The sequence below is a fragment of the Rhipicephalus microplus genome, chromosome 5, assembly GCF_043290135.1.
Source record: "Rhipicephalus microplus isolate Deutch F79 chromosome 5, USDA_Rmic, whole genome shotgun sequence".
Lineage (NCBI taxonomy): Eukaryota > Metazoa > Arthropoda > Arachnida > Ixodida > Ixodidae > Rhipicephalus > Rhipicephalus microplus.
This window is the reverse complement of record NC_134704.1, coordinates 207,886,823-207,902,343: the sequence shown is the minus strand read 5'-3', so window position 1 is coordinate 207,902,343 and position 15,521 is coordinate 207,886,823. Positions and strand designations below refer to the sequence as shown.

At 43.4% G+C, this 15,521-nt stretch overlaps 1 protein-coding gene across 6 annotated transcripts in view; it reads right to left on the bottom strand.

Moving 5' to 3' along the window:
• The window catches only part of Takl2 (Tak1-like 2), a 387,007-nt gene that overhangs the window by 225,201 nt on the left and 146,285 nt on the right, over positions 1-15,521 (bottom strand). For all 6 annotated transcript variants that reach the window (XR_012895575.1, XM_075896427.1, XM_075896428.1 and 3 more), the window contains 2 exons: positions 5,298-5,422; positions 4,469-4,597 (listed from right to left, as the gene is read on the bottom strand). Coding sequence is in view for 5 of the 6 variants with exons in the window: in XM_075896427.1 (XP_075752542.1) it covers positions 4,469-4,597; positions 5,298-5,422 (254 nt within the window). In the remaining variant the exon portion in view is untranslated. The remainder of the gene's footprint in view (positions 1-4,468; positions 4,598-5,297; positions 5,423-15,521) is intronic.

Genomic DNA, 15,521 nt, shown 5'->3' with positions numbered 1-15,521 from the left:
TGATGCGAGTGGAATGACAAAAAACCTTTGGCATCGTATTGCTTCCGGTACACTGCTGTTTGCGCCGCACCATTACAAGCCCAACAAACAAGTACAGTAGACTCCCTTTAAGACGAACTTGAAGGGACCACGGTCATTTGTTCCTCTTATCAGGAGTTCTGTCTTATCAGGAGTGCCCACAAAAACCAAATGCTAACATGCGAAGTACACCTAAATATGTTGCTTGAAAAGACTGAATGAAGTATACTTACAATGGGGAGGAAAGGAACAACAAAAAGCATTTATTTGGCTCAGCTTGATAAAAACTATGCTTTCAAGTTGAGTACCTAGACTAATCTAACAAGTACTTGATTCTGCAAGTTAATAAGTATGCTCATGAATAAATTTCTACTATCACATTTGAACAATGAAACTGTAGCACGACCCTACTTTGCCGATTAGAGGAAGATAAAAAGGGAAAGACAACCCCAATTTTCCTTCAAATAATAAAAAATTTACTCTTCTGACCGTTGACCTTCCTAAAGGCTTTGCTATCACTATTAGATATGCTCCCACAGCATACCGCTACCTTGACAAAGTCAATATATGTCAAGTTGCTCATAAAAGTCTGCAAGCTTTTCTTCGAGGTTCAAATATTTTTCTTTTTTCTTTTTGCATCCAGTAACTTTTCCTGAGCTGTGAACAGAAGAGGCCTGTTACACGGCTCATCTTAAGCAGATTTTTTTTGCATTGAGTGTATGGGAAACCAAACAAACACTCTCATGTTGTTCGTTTAGGCAAGAATTTGTCTTAACGGAAATTTACTGTATATCTAAAAAAGGCAAGGCATTGTGCTTCTGTACTTCCAAAGTAAACTAATGGCAGTGTGTACACTGTTCAGTGCCTCATAGAAAGCAACCAAATTTGCCCTCTTCAGGATGATGAAAATGTCCACAACGTATCTATGGTACAGTTTTATGTGAAAAGGTTGGGTCTCCAGGGCACATGCTTCGACATACTCCATCCCCAAGTTGGCTATGGTGATGGAGACTGGATTCTCGCATAGACGGGACTTCCCGCATAAGTGGTGAAATGTCTGTGTAGTTTTTGTTATACTTTATTGTGTCAGGTCGGACAACATATTGTTAATCATGAACTCACCCAGCTTTTCGAACATTTTTCCGAACATTAAAGCGGCACTAAAGGCAAATAACAATTTACATCAGAGTGAAAGCTCAATGTATGATGTCTAAAACGACAATATTATCAGCAGCAGTGCCCTTCTTAGTTAGAAATTAAAGTAAATGCACGAGAACACATACACCACGACTAGGACATTCTCAAAATGATTCCAGTGATGTCAGACATACCGCCTACAATTGATCACTAATAATCGATCTAACTGCACTAAATAAAGAGCCTTCAGCGCATCAAGAGAGGTAATAAAATGCTGCTTGTTCGTTTCTGTTTCATTCATGGAAAAAAATAACTGCCGGTTTTCGCTTGGTTGAACTGAACAGGTCGAGTGATCAAGTGGGGCACAGTTGAACCAAGCACATTTGCCATCATGGAGGCTATGACGAGAAATTGTTCAATGACTGTTGTTGCTGCTGTGGCTCCCGCTACTTTTGCTGTGCTGCTATTGGTGTCGACGACCAAGCAGTAATGTCGCCCAACGTGCACGGCAACAGTCCCGCGAGACGTTCTCCTTGTGGCGGGCAATTCGAAGTACGCTAACCCGATGCGGACCACTAAAACGTGACTTTATTTCAAAGTCAGCGCTTCTTTGGCACAAAAGAAACACTATGAAGTTTCTGGACCTCTAATTCAACAATCAACACTGACTTAATAGTAGTCGCCTATAGTGTTCTTTTAAGGATTGGGTAGGTTGCTTTGCTATTCTGGAACTGGTACAGTGCAACAGAGTATAAAAAAAATAGATGACAGCACTTTGATTCCTGTTCGCCGACTCAGCTGTCTGTTTTTGCTCTCTTTGTGCTGTAACATGGGTGCATAATATTTCAAGAAATCAACGTAAGCTCACCTGCGCTAACTTTCATGCTAAGAACAAGATGACTTTTGCTGATTTGCAAATGAGCGGAAAATACGATTGGTCCAAGAACATCACAAGGGCCCTTTTTTGTAAGCATACAAATTGCATGAATAGTTTAAACACATAAATTGTCTTATATGACAACACGACAGTCGTGCTCTGAACCCTTGCACCCTTCAGGGCTGCCGGCACCACCTCGCCAAACCCTTTTGCATAGACCCAACTGATTTAGGCAGTTCTATGGCCTAGAGAAAGATGTTTGCAGCCGAAGCTGCTAGCTTTGTTCAAAGTGATACGAGACACACCGAATAATTAGCCAAGTCCTTGAGAGTAATCTTCAGGCATGTTTCCCGTACTTTCTGGTGCCCTCCAGGCGTTGTTTTTCACTTGGTGACTAACCTTCAACTGTGCCAGCATCACTATTTAGGAGTCATCACTGCACCTGACTACATGGCTGGTTTGTATGTGCGACACCTCCAACAGGTCAATGTACAGTTAAACCTGCTTATAAAAAACCTTCACATAACGAATTCCTCGTTACAACCAAGTTTTTCCATTCCCCGCTGTTACTCCATAGAAGCACATGTATTTGCGACCTCCATGTAACAAAGTAACAGGAGAAATCCTTGATATAATGAATTTTCGACATTAGCGACCCAGGAATTTCGTTACAGATTTTGTCATTTTGGCACGAGCATGCATCTTCCGTGGTTGCCCCACCGCTGACGAAGCGGCAGCACCGCACACGGCACGGTGCCCTTCCTTCAAAACAAGAAGTTGGCAGTTCCGTGCTTTTCATTATAAGCGTCACAAATGTGAAGTTGTGCTTCATATGGAAGCTCTTCACTGAATAGTTTTCCGTCATATCCGTGTCCTTCACTCTTCGTTTTTGACGCTGTGCGTTCATGCATGCTTCACTTGGCATGCATGAAGTGGCACCGACGACATTCAGCTTTTTTTTCTTTATTATTATTATTCTTCTTTAATGAGGGAAACAATATCGTCACTATTGAGGAGATGTCAGATTAGCCTCTGATGAAAACTCTCCGAGACCATGTTGACAACGAGGGATCCTCGGAGGCGTACTCATCACCCGCTTCGCTGTCTTGCACCGCGTCACAAATTCACGGGACTGTAGCCTTCGTGACTAGCCGATTATCTTTCGCAAGAATAGGACGGTCTGTTGAATGCAATGCAACAGCAACAAATTGTAATGTTATATGAGGTAAAGCGGGCAGCCAACTCTTTTGGATCCGATATTGCACACTCCTACAAAATGCTGGTGTAAGCAAGTACGACCACTCCAGAGAGAAGTGCTCTTTTCACACAGTCTTTTTGCGTTGAGGGTGGACTAATGCTTGCCAGAATAGCACGCTTGCCAGAATAGCACGCTTGCCAGAATAGCACGCATGCCAGCGATCGCGACCACGCTCTTAAACTCAAAGTTCCAGGTTGTTACTCGAGCAACACCACCCCAAGTTTATCATGTTTGTTAAAGACGGGTGGCTTGCTTTCTATATGAGCACTCGACAGCACTTCTAACACGTGGGGAGTGTACTGTATGCGCCCTTCAGGCGCTAGAGTTGGGCTGGCTCATTTGATCTCTGCTTCAGCAGTGCTGGCGTGCTTTTACCCAGCTCTTAAAAGTTACGATGCGCGAGGACATGTTCTCAATTCGGACTTCTTATGAAACATGGCGGCGATGGAAAGAACCTGTTGAGAGTGTCCACATGATTGCTATCCCAATAATAACACGATTTCTTACCGCTAAGTAAGTGTTTTGAGTGAGCTCTGCCTTCAGTTCCCCTTTTGTTTAATTTGTGTGCTTATATTTCAAATTTTGGTACCGAAGCTGCATATAACAAAATCCTCTTTAAAACAAATTTTTATCAGATTTTGTCAATTTCGTTATATAAACTATGTTATACCGTGACGTACTGTGTCTAGTGTGTTCCACTCCCTCCCAATTGGGCAAACTGGGTGTGCCTTTTCTCTCTTTCCTGAATTGGGACAAAGGCGGCATGTGACCTGTACATTTTCATAGCAGAGATGAAGAGGACATCTTGATTGGACTGTCCTGGACTTTACTGTTTTCCCCTGCAGGAAATTTTGGCAAGACCAGGGCTTGAAACGCGAGCATTGAGATGCTCCAGAGAAGCTATCATCATCTTGTAGCAAACAGGTCCCTCCATCATGTAACATGCTAACGGCAGCAATGTAAATACTGTAACTAAATGTTTCTGTTATCAGCTCCAATTCCTCTGCTTGTGTTCTCCCTGAGGCCTGGCTATGGGCTGACCCCTGAGTACATCAGTTAGCAAAATAATTAACAAAAACTGCGAAGAGAATACTACAAGGTTGAACTACATACCTGTACAGTGTCGCCAATTCAGTGTGTCCTGAGAAGTATAATGCTGGCTAATAAAGGCTACGTACCTTGGTGGACAGCCCACATAATGCAGAAGGCTGGTGGGCCGCAGTCTTCAAAGGGCTTGCGTCTTGTCAGCACTTCCCACAGAATGATGCCCCAGCTGAAGATGTCACACTTCTCTGTGTATGTGGAGCCTGCATAACAAGAGAAGACCATGGTATGCTGAAAGGCCTCCAATACAGAGGCTTAACAAGTCAAGGTGCAAAAAGCCTTTCAAATCCCCACACTCGCCACAAAACTTGGCAACGTGTTCCACAGTTTATTCATTGCAATACTGACATGCAACACTACAAGCCAAGAAAGCCTGAATCACATAACTATGCTTAACAGAGCCATCTGGTATTCTTCAGTGCCTTCGCATACACTTCTGGATTTTTGCAGCATAAAAAAAAACACACTAAAAATGCATTCATCCACATGCATGCATACAGTATATTTAAATAAGCCCCTACTGCAGTGTTAATTGACGGCAGTTTCCGCAGAAAGATGTGTATCGATATGGATGACGTCTTGAAGCATTCCTTTTTCTAATAACTAACGGCCGCAGGAAGTACGCTTCACTGCACACACCGTACTCTGCGTGTGGCTATGATGCAGTGAAGAGCAAGTATTCCCTCCTTATGGAGTGCACTTCTATAGTGCAGGCGACACTCGGTCCTGAAATGTTCTTGTTCGCGGCATCTACAGAATGTCTCCTGAGAAACCATACTTCCCAATGGCGCCCCACTAGAAGAAGCCTGCTGCAGAATGATCTTCCGTGTATGTGTATGCTGTGCATGGCCCATTCCCAGCAGGGCATACTGCAGCCGCTCTGAAGTGAGTGAAGCCACTTACTCTCAAACACCTCGGGTGCCATCCACGCAGCACTGCCCTTGTTGTTAGTCATCTGGGTCTGCACGTCACAAGCCGTGCCAAAGTCGCAGATCTTCAGCACCGTGCCCCCATTGACCAGCAGGAGGCTGAAAGGTCATCAGCTCTGATAAACATCTTGCAAGTGTCGAACACTGAGGCCTAAAGCTTAGATACGTTGGCGTTCTTAATACACAAATGACATTTCCTTTCATCACTAGAAGGCCCCCAATGTTAATTTCTACTCAAATATAATCCCCAGAAGGAGAAAGCCACTTAATTCCCCAAGGAAGCTCCAGTTTCCTGCACGTACACCATAGGCCGAGTGAATACATAGCTCTCTTGCGCGCTCGTGTGTGTTCTACTTGGGCAACAGTGTGTCTTTTAGTGTTCAATTCTAGCGCGTCATGAGTGTCAACCATGTACAACTAACTAGCCCTACTTTGGCGCTTCTCCCTTTCCAGCCATTCAAAAAAAAGTGCCACACTACAGGCAGCTACTGAAACTGATGTTCTCAATTTAGACAAGTTTACTGGTTGCAGTGACTGCATTATATTAAAAAAATTTATAATTTGCTTCCGGCGACTTATATTTTCTTATTTCACCACAACTGCCATGATTTGACAGACATGATCAGCTTTCAGCTGCTTATCCTTGCTCTGATAAAAAAAGAAAAAAACATGACTGCTACTAGCCTCCCCAGTTGAGTGGCAGTTCAATTGTGAATGATACTAGGTGTGTGAAACATGCAAAAAACTAATTCTTTCTTTCTCGTTTTCGTGTTATAGGTACTACACATTGTTTGCAAATGAAGAAAAAGCTCCATTCTCGCACATCCAAATTCAATTTGAAAGCTGTATTATTTAAACAATAGTCATAACAAGAAATCATTTTCCTAAAGAAGTGACAATGCAAATGCACAGTGAAACTTTTATACCACCCCGCGTGCTTTGCTTTAATGCTTTGAGGGCACACACCATATGTGCATGGCACCATCAGCATGCTTCCAAGTGCTGTCACTCTGTGGGGATGCAGAGAATCATCTCCATGTACTGTTCACTTCAGTTTCCATTCCAAGGCTTGTTTAGGTGGGTGCATTAGCTGTCGCTCGCACATTTGCACAAGCATGGAAAGAACAGGGAAAGTTTGAAGTTTCCTAGCAGGCAGCTTTCGCTGGGTGCGTTTGCAAAAAAACTGATATAGTAGTATAATATTGGGTTTCGAATGTCTTCAAAGGGAACCACTTGATGCCAGCTCACAAATGATGCTAGCACTGCGAACAAGGCTTGCACACTTCTTCTATTCTTGCCCACATGTTTTTTTGAAGATTGTGAAATCTATTCATTGTAATAGACATACTAATATTTTTTGTGAGATCAGTTTGTTTATTATTATTTTTCTTATTATCCATGAAAAGGAATGCAACCAAGGCAAATAGTGATTTTGTCATACTGTGTGCCCTCTCAAAATGGTGGCATGCCTTCTTGAGAGACCTAGGGTATTCGAAAACTGGGAGCCTCACTACACCTGAATCGCAAGGGGGTAGCAGGAGGGCTCAAGAAAGCTTGCTGCCAGGTGGCGCCTGATTGGTCGACTATACAAGATTCATCTCGATTTCAAATGAATGCAGAAAAAGAGGGGCTGCTGCACTTTTCAGACATGTTAAGAAAACATCTTGATCAGTATTCAAAGCTTACGTGAACATCGGGGCCAAATATGGCACACCACACGGTTGAGAATTAATTATTTGGTCTTGCAGACCGCCAGAAATGGCTATAGCTGGTGAACCCTGTAGTAGAAGGGATGGACAAGGCCAGTGGCAGATTGCAAAAGTATCCTCAATGTGGAACAAAGTCAAGTCTGCAGTGCTATTCAGTTGGTGCATTTGCTACAGTTCCATTGCTTGCATGTGAAGCATAGAGGAAAAAAAAACGAGCAGAGAGTGCAACAGGATTGAAGGCAAAAAGAAAAAAAAATACGCAAGTGTTGACCTAGCATGTGATACACCTTCAATGCGGACAAAGCTACAAAGCCACATGCGACAGCATATCTAACAGGGCCAGCACTGAGGCCTTGCAGAGCGAGTGCTTGCCAAGGGAGGCTGCCCAATGTACCTCCATACTCAGTGTTGTCAAACGTGCATTAGGCCTTGCTGCGCTAATGGTAGGCATCAAGACTCAACCTGGTTTACTGACCCACCATTGCAATGCCATGGGGCTTGCTCTCAAGTGGGATTACGCTCAAGAGTGCTTCCAATTTATGTTTAAAATTATCTCGAAGACTGCAGAAACGTGTTCACAGCGATTTTTTTTATTAGAGGCTGGATTTACAGGCAATAAAAAACAGGTTTTAGGCACCAAAAATAGGTAGGCAAAACACTCCTTTAGGCCCCAAAAATCGTAAATATAGGCACAATAAACTTTGACAAAATTCAAATTCTCAAAGAAATACGTGTGGGATCTGTGTCTAGGACAGTAAAGCAGACAGAAATGTTTTAGTTTATGATGGTACAAGGGCACCAATGCTCTAGCATAGCCATGCAATTTTTTTCCCCACTGAGTTTGCAGAACGCAGTCTCTCCTTTTCTAGCCAAGCAGGATGAGCTAATGTGTCCACCATCGAATAAACAGAATCCTGGGTCTCTTTCTCCTCTGCATGTCTAATAAGGGCAACACAGGAGCAAATATCCAGAGTGCTTATAGGTAGGAAGGGTCATTTTGACTCGTATTAACTTGGTCTAACCGCCCAGGGTCAAGTTCTATTCTGTCTGTGAATACCTTGAAGGGCCCTTCACCAGGTTTGAGAATTTCAAGAAGCAAAAAAAAATGTACACACTGGGAGCTCACAATTTCATCTGCCAGATTTGCAATACTACGAGCTCCGGAAAGAAGTGAAACGTCAGACTTAACGCCGCTTGACCTTCATCTCGCGGGCGCGCGCCCCTACATGGTGGAGGTGACGTGTACAACAACGAATGGTACTGCGTACGTCATAATAGTACGTGACACTGCAAGAATTATTCGAGACTACGTGGCATCCTCGCTAAATTGGTCTAAACGCGACACTTTGTTACGTAAAAGCATCAAAAGGGTACTAGGCCTCCCTATGAGCACCAGCACGGACAGGCTCATGAGTCAGGGCATGCACAACACCCTCATAGAGGTGACCGAGGCACAAACGCTAGTTCAGGTCGCACGACTCTCCTCCACGAAAGCTGGGCAGCGTCTCCTACAGTTGCTTGGATATCATCCTATTCAGGAGAGGAACAGAAGATGTTCTTATCACAAACAATGTAGGGCACGAACGAGGTGGCACCCTTCCCGCGTAACGTTCATCCACAGTACAATGTTGGCCGGCAAAAGGCACGGGCCAAGTCTCTCCTTGATTTCGTGGCTAGGTTCACGGGCAATGTAGCTTTCACCGGTGCGGTGCAGTATGGCCGCTCCAATCGTTTTTCAGCTGTGGTCTTTGATCATCGCGGTCACATAGTCAACTCAGCTTCCACGGGGAAAGCATCTGTCTCTGTAGCAGAGCAGGTAGCGATAGCCTTGGCGATGACAAACCCTTTGCATCCAGAGATATTTACTGACTCCAGGGCTGCCACGCAGGCCTTTGCCTTGGCGGTAATCTCTGGGAAGGCTGCCGCTATTTTAAATTCCAGGGGTGTAGCAGGATACCACACAATCACCTGGTTTCCGGCCCACATGGGCTCAAAGGTACATCTGACTCTTCCTAACGCCAACGAACTTGCCCATAACCGTGTGCGAGAAATCACGTGCCGCGGCAGTCCGGGCCGGTACGGAGGTGGGTTCCCTTTAAATATCCACTTGGCACCTTTAATGAAGTGACGTCCCATTATCAGTTGTCTAGGCGGAGGTACCCGCTTCCGCATTCTAAGCTCACTCTGCCGCAGTCGTCGGTACTTCGGATGCTACAGGCCGGTTCATTCCCATCTTGTAGCACATTCAGCCACTTTGCGGATGGCATAACTTCAGGATGCCTTAGTTGTTAGGCACATAACTGCACACTCGCTCACATGCTCTGGCAGTGCTCGGCGTTACATAGCGCAAAGTTCAGCACAGAAGAAGACTGGGAGAGGGCTCTTAAAAGCCCAGAACTCTCAATCCAATACTCGACATTGACAGTCCAGGAGGCCTGCGAACGGGCGGAGGGCCACGGTCTTCCAGTCCCGGCGTGGGCACGGCCAGCAACTGCGGCGGACACCTATTAGGAGGGTGTCTGACCAGTTCTCCAGGACCAAATAAAGTTCATTTCACTTCAAATGAGTAATTTGTGCAATCTGTTGCCTGAATTGAAGTATGATGATTTACAAATATAAGAAAACATACAAACAAAATCTATCCGCGCTCTTTTTTTAACATTGTATCGAGCGAAATGCAAGACTAAGCTACCTCTATTTCGTTTGCGTTAATGTTCTCACCGTTCTCGCATCGTGCTGGTGGCAGCATTCACAATGCTTGGCGTGTTTTTTTTTTTTTTTATTGTCCCTTAGAGAGTTCCAATAGTGCGACGTTGTGTACCTTAGTAAAGAAACATGATCTATGACAGCCTCTGCAAACATGTACACATAGAGGGATCCATCCCACAGAAAGTGTACAATACAGATAACGTTGAATTGACACTATATCGTTTGCGTGCACGACCTGTGATGAACATATCGTGCAAATATAACCTCCATGTGCATGATCTGTTGATGCATCCGTGTTGTGTGATATTCCGGCTCCTAGTTGCTCCGATACCAAAGAGGAAGAGAAGGAATTAGGCTTGTGAAGTTTACACCTGGTGAGTGGCAAAGGTTTCAAGCTCACCTCCTTGTATCACGCTCTTGCAGCTTGTAATGAACCAATTAAAGAATTCTAGCGGACCGGTTCAAAGCTTTTCGTTTGGCACACAACAAGTTCCAGTGTCCAAGTAAAATTTCTCATGCGACCTAGTGAAGCAGTAAATTACAAACAGAATAAAAACCACATGTGGTTTTTTTTAATCTACACTCTACTTTCCTCTGATGACACTCCACAGTTTTGCATTCGTCCTTCATTGTCCTGCAGCTTCACAAAAGCACCTCCTGTTCCCTACGCATGAGAGCAGACGCTGCGGAGATGCCGAGCAGACGACGCGATGCACATGGATACATATGTAAAGGCTAATCGGCCTTTTTATTGGCTAAGAGGCCTTGTAGCCCAGACAGTGCTGAAAGCAACATATGCGATGGAGTTATATGTAGATTGCACCCCATAGAGTCTCGATACTGAGTTTTGCATGATAACATGAATGCTGGTCTCCAACCGTACTCGAAAGCAAAATTTGAGGAGAAATGGCAATCATATAGGCCCTGATAGGCACTTATAGGAATTTAGGCACTAACATCAGAAATAGGCCTTTATAGGCACTATAAGAACACTATAAAAACTCTTCTTAATCTCTAATTTATGCTCATATTTCAAAGTGGCACGATAGGAACGCCTGAAACAAATTAGGCATTCACCTACAATTCAGTCTCTATTTATGACTTAGATGTTTTATGCTTTTTTCACATCAAGAAAACTGGCTTAATGAACGCTTAGAATGTAATGTATAGAGAGTCACGAGATAGTCAAACATAAATAAGATGATCGCCTGCCTCGATGATCAAAAAAGTTGCGAGCATGTCTTCCATGCAGGATAAGCCTTGTGGAGCCACTTTAACATGATCAATAGTTACGTTTCAGACTTCGGTGCCTCACTCGATATTGCTTTCACTAGAATAAGGGCAATATTTACATTTGAGTGTAACAGTGCACATCTTCAACTGCCTTTACGACACTATAGCAGGATAAAGCAAGCACTGCTTTATCCTGCTTAACATCAATCACATGGATTACAGTCTTCTTTCAGCTGCCTTAATGCTGTTGCTTGTATCTGTTTGATGTGTTTATTAGTTTCCATATCTCAGCAAGTTCTATTTTGTCTCTTGTGGTAGTTACCTTTATCTGCTGTCATCTCTTTCTTAGGTCCTTACTAATTTGACAGAGCTTTTAATTTCTGTTTTCGTGTTTTGGGCTTGATTTCAAATGCTGTTTCAGAAACTGTTTTAGATATGATTAAGGTGGCATACTCCAGGTCTAAATTTCCATCTTGTTCAAAAGCACTGTACTTGTCTTGTTTTTAACATGACTGCATGCAAGTTGGCTTGTTTTTACAATTAAGAGAGCACTGACACAAAGTTTCGAAGGTTAGATGATGGGTGAAATAGATTTATCTACAGACAAACACAACAGCTACGGAATACTGAGTTTAAACACATTATTCTTGCGCTTGCATAATTCTTGCACCCCTGCATTGCCCAACAAAACCACAATTTTTTTTGCGAGTCATTACAGTGTGCACGAAAATTGCAACAGTACTGTTGTCTGCTTCTTTTAACCACAATGATTACAGCCCACAACAGCTTTATCTTCTGCAAAACTCATGAGGTAATCTTGACATGTGCTTTTCCTCATCCTCTCTTCCCCACGATTTTTTGCGGATGTGCAATAAAAGTGCACATATGTGCACCAACCAAACGAATAACACCACTGGACAGTTTGTGCTCTTTCCATTTACTCTGTCCTTTTCCTTTTCCTGTGTTCCCCTGATCTGTTACGCCCAGATTCCCATCCCAGATGTGCACCAACTCACCCAGCAAGAGAAAATATCCTTCAATCTCAGCCGGTGGCGAAATCTGGGCTTTTCCAAGTACACTTCCCATCTACATAATTTTTATAGAAGACATTTTTTATGTGAAGACACTCTTTGCGAATTTCACAAAATTTTTCTCAATCATTCCTCTTTTCTGCCCCTTATTGAAGCCCATGGCAAACGAGTCAAGGTGTGACTAAGAGGGCAACGTAACCAGCGCCTAGTCCGTCTCCTGCTATCACGTTAGAAATGCTACTTCTAGAGCTGTGCAAATAGCAAAATTTTGTATGGAAAGTGAATTTCAACATTGAAGTGTGAGTGCGAATCTAATTGAACAACTTTTAAATATTCATTGCAGAGAGAAGTTCAGATACTAGATGCCCCAATTTCAGGTCCAAAATGACATTAATTGTACCCCTACCTCCACCGCTTTCATCATCTCCATGTTGGATCCAGCATTTTATTTATTGAGTCAATACATTTGCGGCCACAGCAGACTCTGAAAGCAGCTTTGCTACAATGAGACGCTCTGATGGGGTGAAACCCATAAAAAATACCTGAAGGGCCCACCACCAATCAAACATTGACTATGTTTGTTTTGGGAAAGCTTGAATATTTCGAATAATCAAATTCCAGTGTGAATCGAATACAACAGCAAACATTAATAAAAATATTAAACGTTCAAATAGGAATATGCCCCTAATTATTTCTGGTTTTTTTTAAATATGTACCAACCAGCTGATGAAGAACCACTCATTGAAGTCACCGATAACTGCAGTGTGCTTAATAAACAGTGATGGAAGTGACACTTCACTTTTGGGAGCAGACTCTGGAGCAGAAAAAATGGTGCTTTGGAGCAGCCTTAAGTTTCTTCGGAGCAGAAAAAAAATGCTATAGCTTAAGAGTTGCTGTTGGTGTTTTCGGAGCAGATGCATGTTCCTAATAACTACCGAAGTCTAAAACATCACTTAGGCATCTAATACATATCTATATTTATTATTAAACATGCCGCATGCTAGTATATAAACAATATTGTTGGCGTAAATCATGGGCGTGGGGGGGGGGGGGGTCGAGAAAGTTCGGACTTCCCTTCTGTTCAAGTTGGGGAGGAGGACCCTTGCAAGTGCCCCCCTTGAGATTTATATTTACCACGTGATATAATTGAGTTAACAGTTCAGTATAGCACAATCAACTTTTTGAAAGGCTTTTTATCTTTTACTGCGTAACTGTGTTAAATGCTGTTCAGCTGCGTGAACTATGGAAATCAAAGAAGGTGCAAAAGAGACTGAATAGAACAATGCCATTGCTTGAGCTCGAACCCCATGCTCATTTCTTTTAAATTTTATTTGAAAGCATGACTTATTCCTATATGAATAAATATACAATGCATATTAAAAATATGAATTGGACACCATGGCCTAATATGTGTCACCACTTGAGATTTTTCTGGATTTATACCACCGAGCAGCATACTAGAATGGTAGTATACACAGTTTTTTTTTTTTTTTTTAATTTCGCTTAGGCTCACGGTACGGTCTCATGGTTTAACTTCATTTTTTTTTTAATTTGCCAACATCCTTTCGGAGCAGGTTTGGAGCAGTTACTAGCAAACATTGCACTTAGAAGCAGCATGGAGCAGCATTTCTCTTTTGAAGCAGTTGGGAGCGATCGGAGCAGCATTTCCGTCTCTGAATAAAAGAAGTAATCAGGCCACCAACCAAAATTATGTTTAAAAAACCAAATGCAATGAAGGGACACTGAAGGGGTTTTGAGTTCATGAATTTATTGCAAATGCAGTATCCGCGATTTCTTACAACATGTCTACAGAGGCGTTTTCACAAGGTTCAACTAAACAATGGCGCTACTATAAGCAAACTAACTTTCACTCAGAAAATGCCCCTCCCCCCCCAACATGTGCATGGGCAGGGGAGAGACGGGAGAGATAAACACGTGGGGAGGTGACACCACCGTCAGAGTCAAGCCACCGCCCGTCGAACCGCCTGCGTCGCTCAATCAGCTCAGCCAGCACCTGGCACTGGCTCAGCTTATTTATCTCGCAGTTGCGCCTTATTTCTGCTGCGATCTGCTGCCTGGAAATTTCGAAGCGATTTCTTGCCATTGCACCGTTCTCTTCTGATTACAGATTTTTCTCACCCGACATTCACTAGTTGTGTCTGCGCAAGGTTGAAGTGGACTCGCAATGCCGAGTTACTGCGCGGCATATGCCTGCCACAGCACTAACGATCGCGATGAGGTTGCTTTTCACAAGTCTCCTCGGGATCAGAAGACGGCTGCGAAACGGGCCGCTGGAGTAAAAAAAAAAAAATACTTAGAGCCTACGAGATGAGGCTCGCTGTGGCGGTCACGAATTTCTTGAATTTCGAGGCAGCAGCAGCACTCCTGTTCTTTCCCCATTTGCATGCAGTGCATGCATGAGCACCTATATCGAAAACACATGTACAAAAATATCAGTACGCATAATCGAAATCAGCTATTCTACATGACAATGACAGTCGCATGCTTCTAGTGGAGATGATATACCGTTTGCATTTCAGCCTATCATCACTGTAGTACTGGGCAGAATTTAGAAAAAGCAACAGTATTACAAAAAAAACAACTGCAATATATGAGCAAAACTATTCTAACGCACTTTTCAGCGCAGTTTAGAGCACACATAACCACTGCGTCAAGAGCGGCACTCGTCTGGCTCTTTTTTTTTTTTTTTTTCTCGTGGTAGCACACTGACTCATCGCGTGCGCCTTGCCCACTGCGAAGTACAATACCGACTGCATTCACCACGCTGCACTCTGAGCTGTAAAATCCACGAACAGCTGATGTTACTGCACGTTGCCAGCACCTAGCGCGGATCGTGCCAATACGCAGCTAAAAACGAGCTCCGATGCTGCTGTTTTTTATCAAATTCGATATCCACTGATGAGCGTATCATTTGTAACAGTTTACTACAGTGAAATCAGCACTGACTTGCATCTTATACGTGCCAGTTTATGTTTCCAACGTGAGTGAAGATGGCTGGTTAGGACTCGCTTTTCTGTGCCTTTTCAGTCATCGCCATTAAAGTGACGACCGGCTCGAACAAGTACGAATGCACAGCGAACTGGGTCCCACTTTCACAGTTCGCCATACTTTCAGCAACTACCTGATTTCAACAGATAAACACGGCATCCACTGCCAACAAGCACAGTCAGCTGTCCTCACCTTCCTGACAGTGATGTCATGAAGCTTCGACCAATCACAGCGGCGGTGAGACACGCAATGGCGGCCGCAGCGCCTGTTGCTTATTTTTGACAAAATAAAGTTATCTGCATTAGTTTACGCAAATTCTCGACTTGAATTTCGAGATTTTCACGCGAAATTATGCATCATGACACCATAATCTCATTTTTTATAGAAAGTATTTCAGTGTCCCTTTAACATTCTCAATCACCATCAGATTGTGAACATGGCTCCTGGGGGAGGGGGACCCAGCACATTAATAGATTTGTTTTTAAAAATAACTTTGGTGGGTGTCAG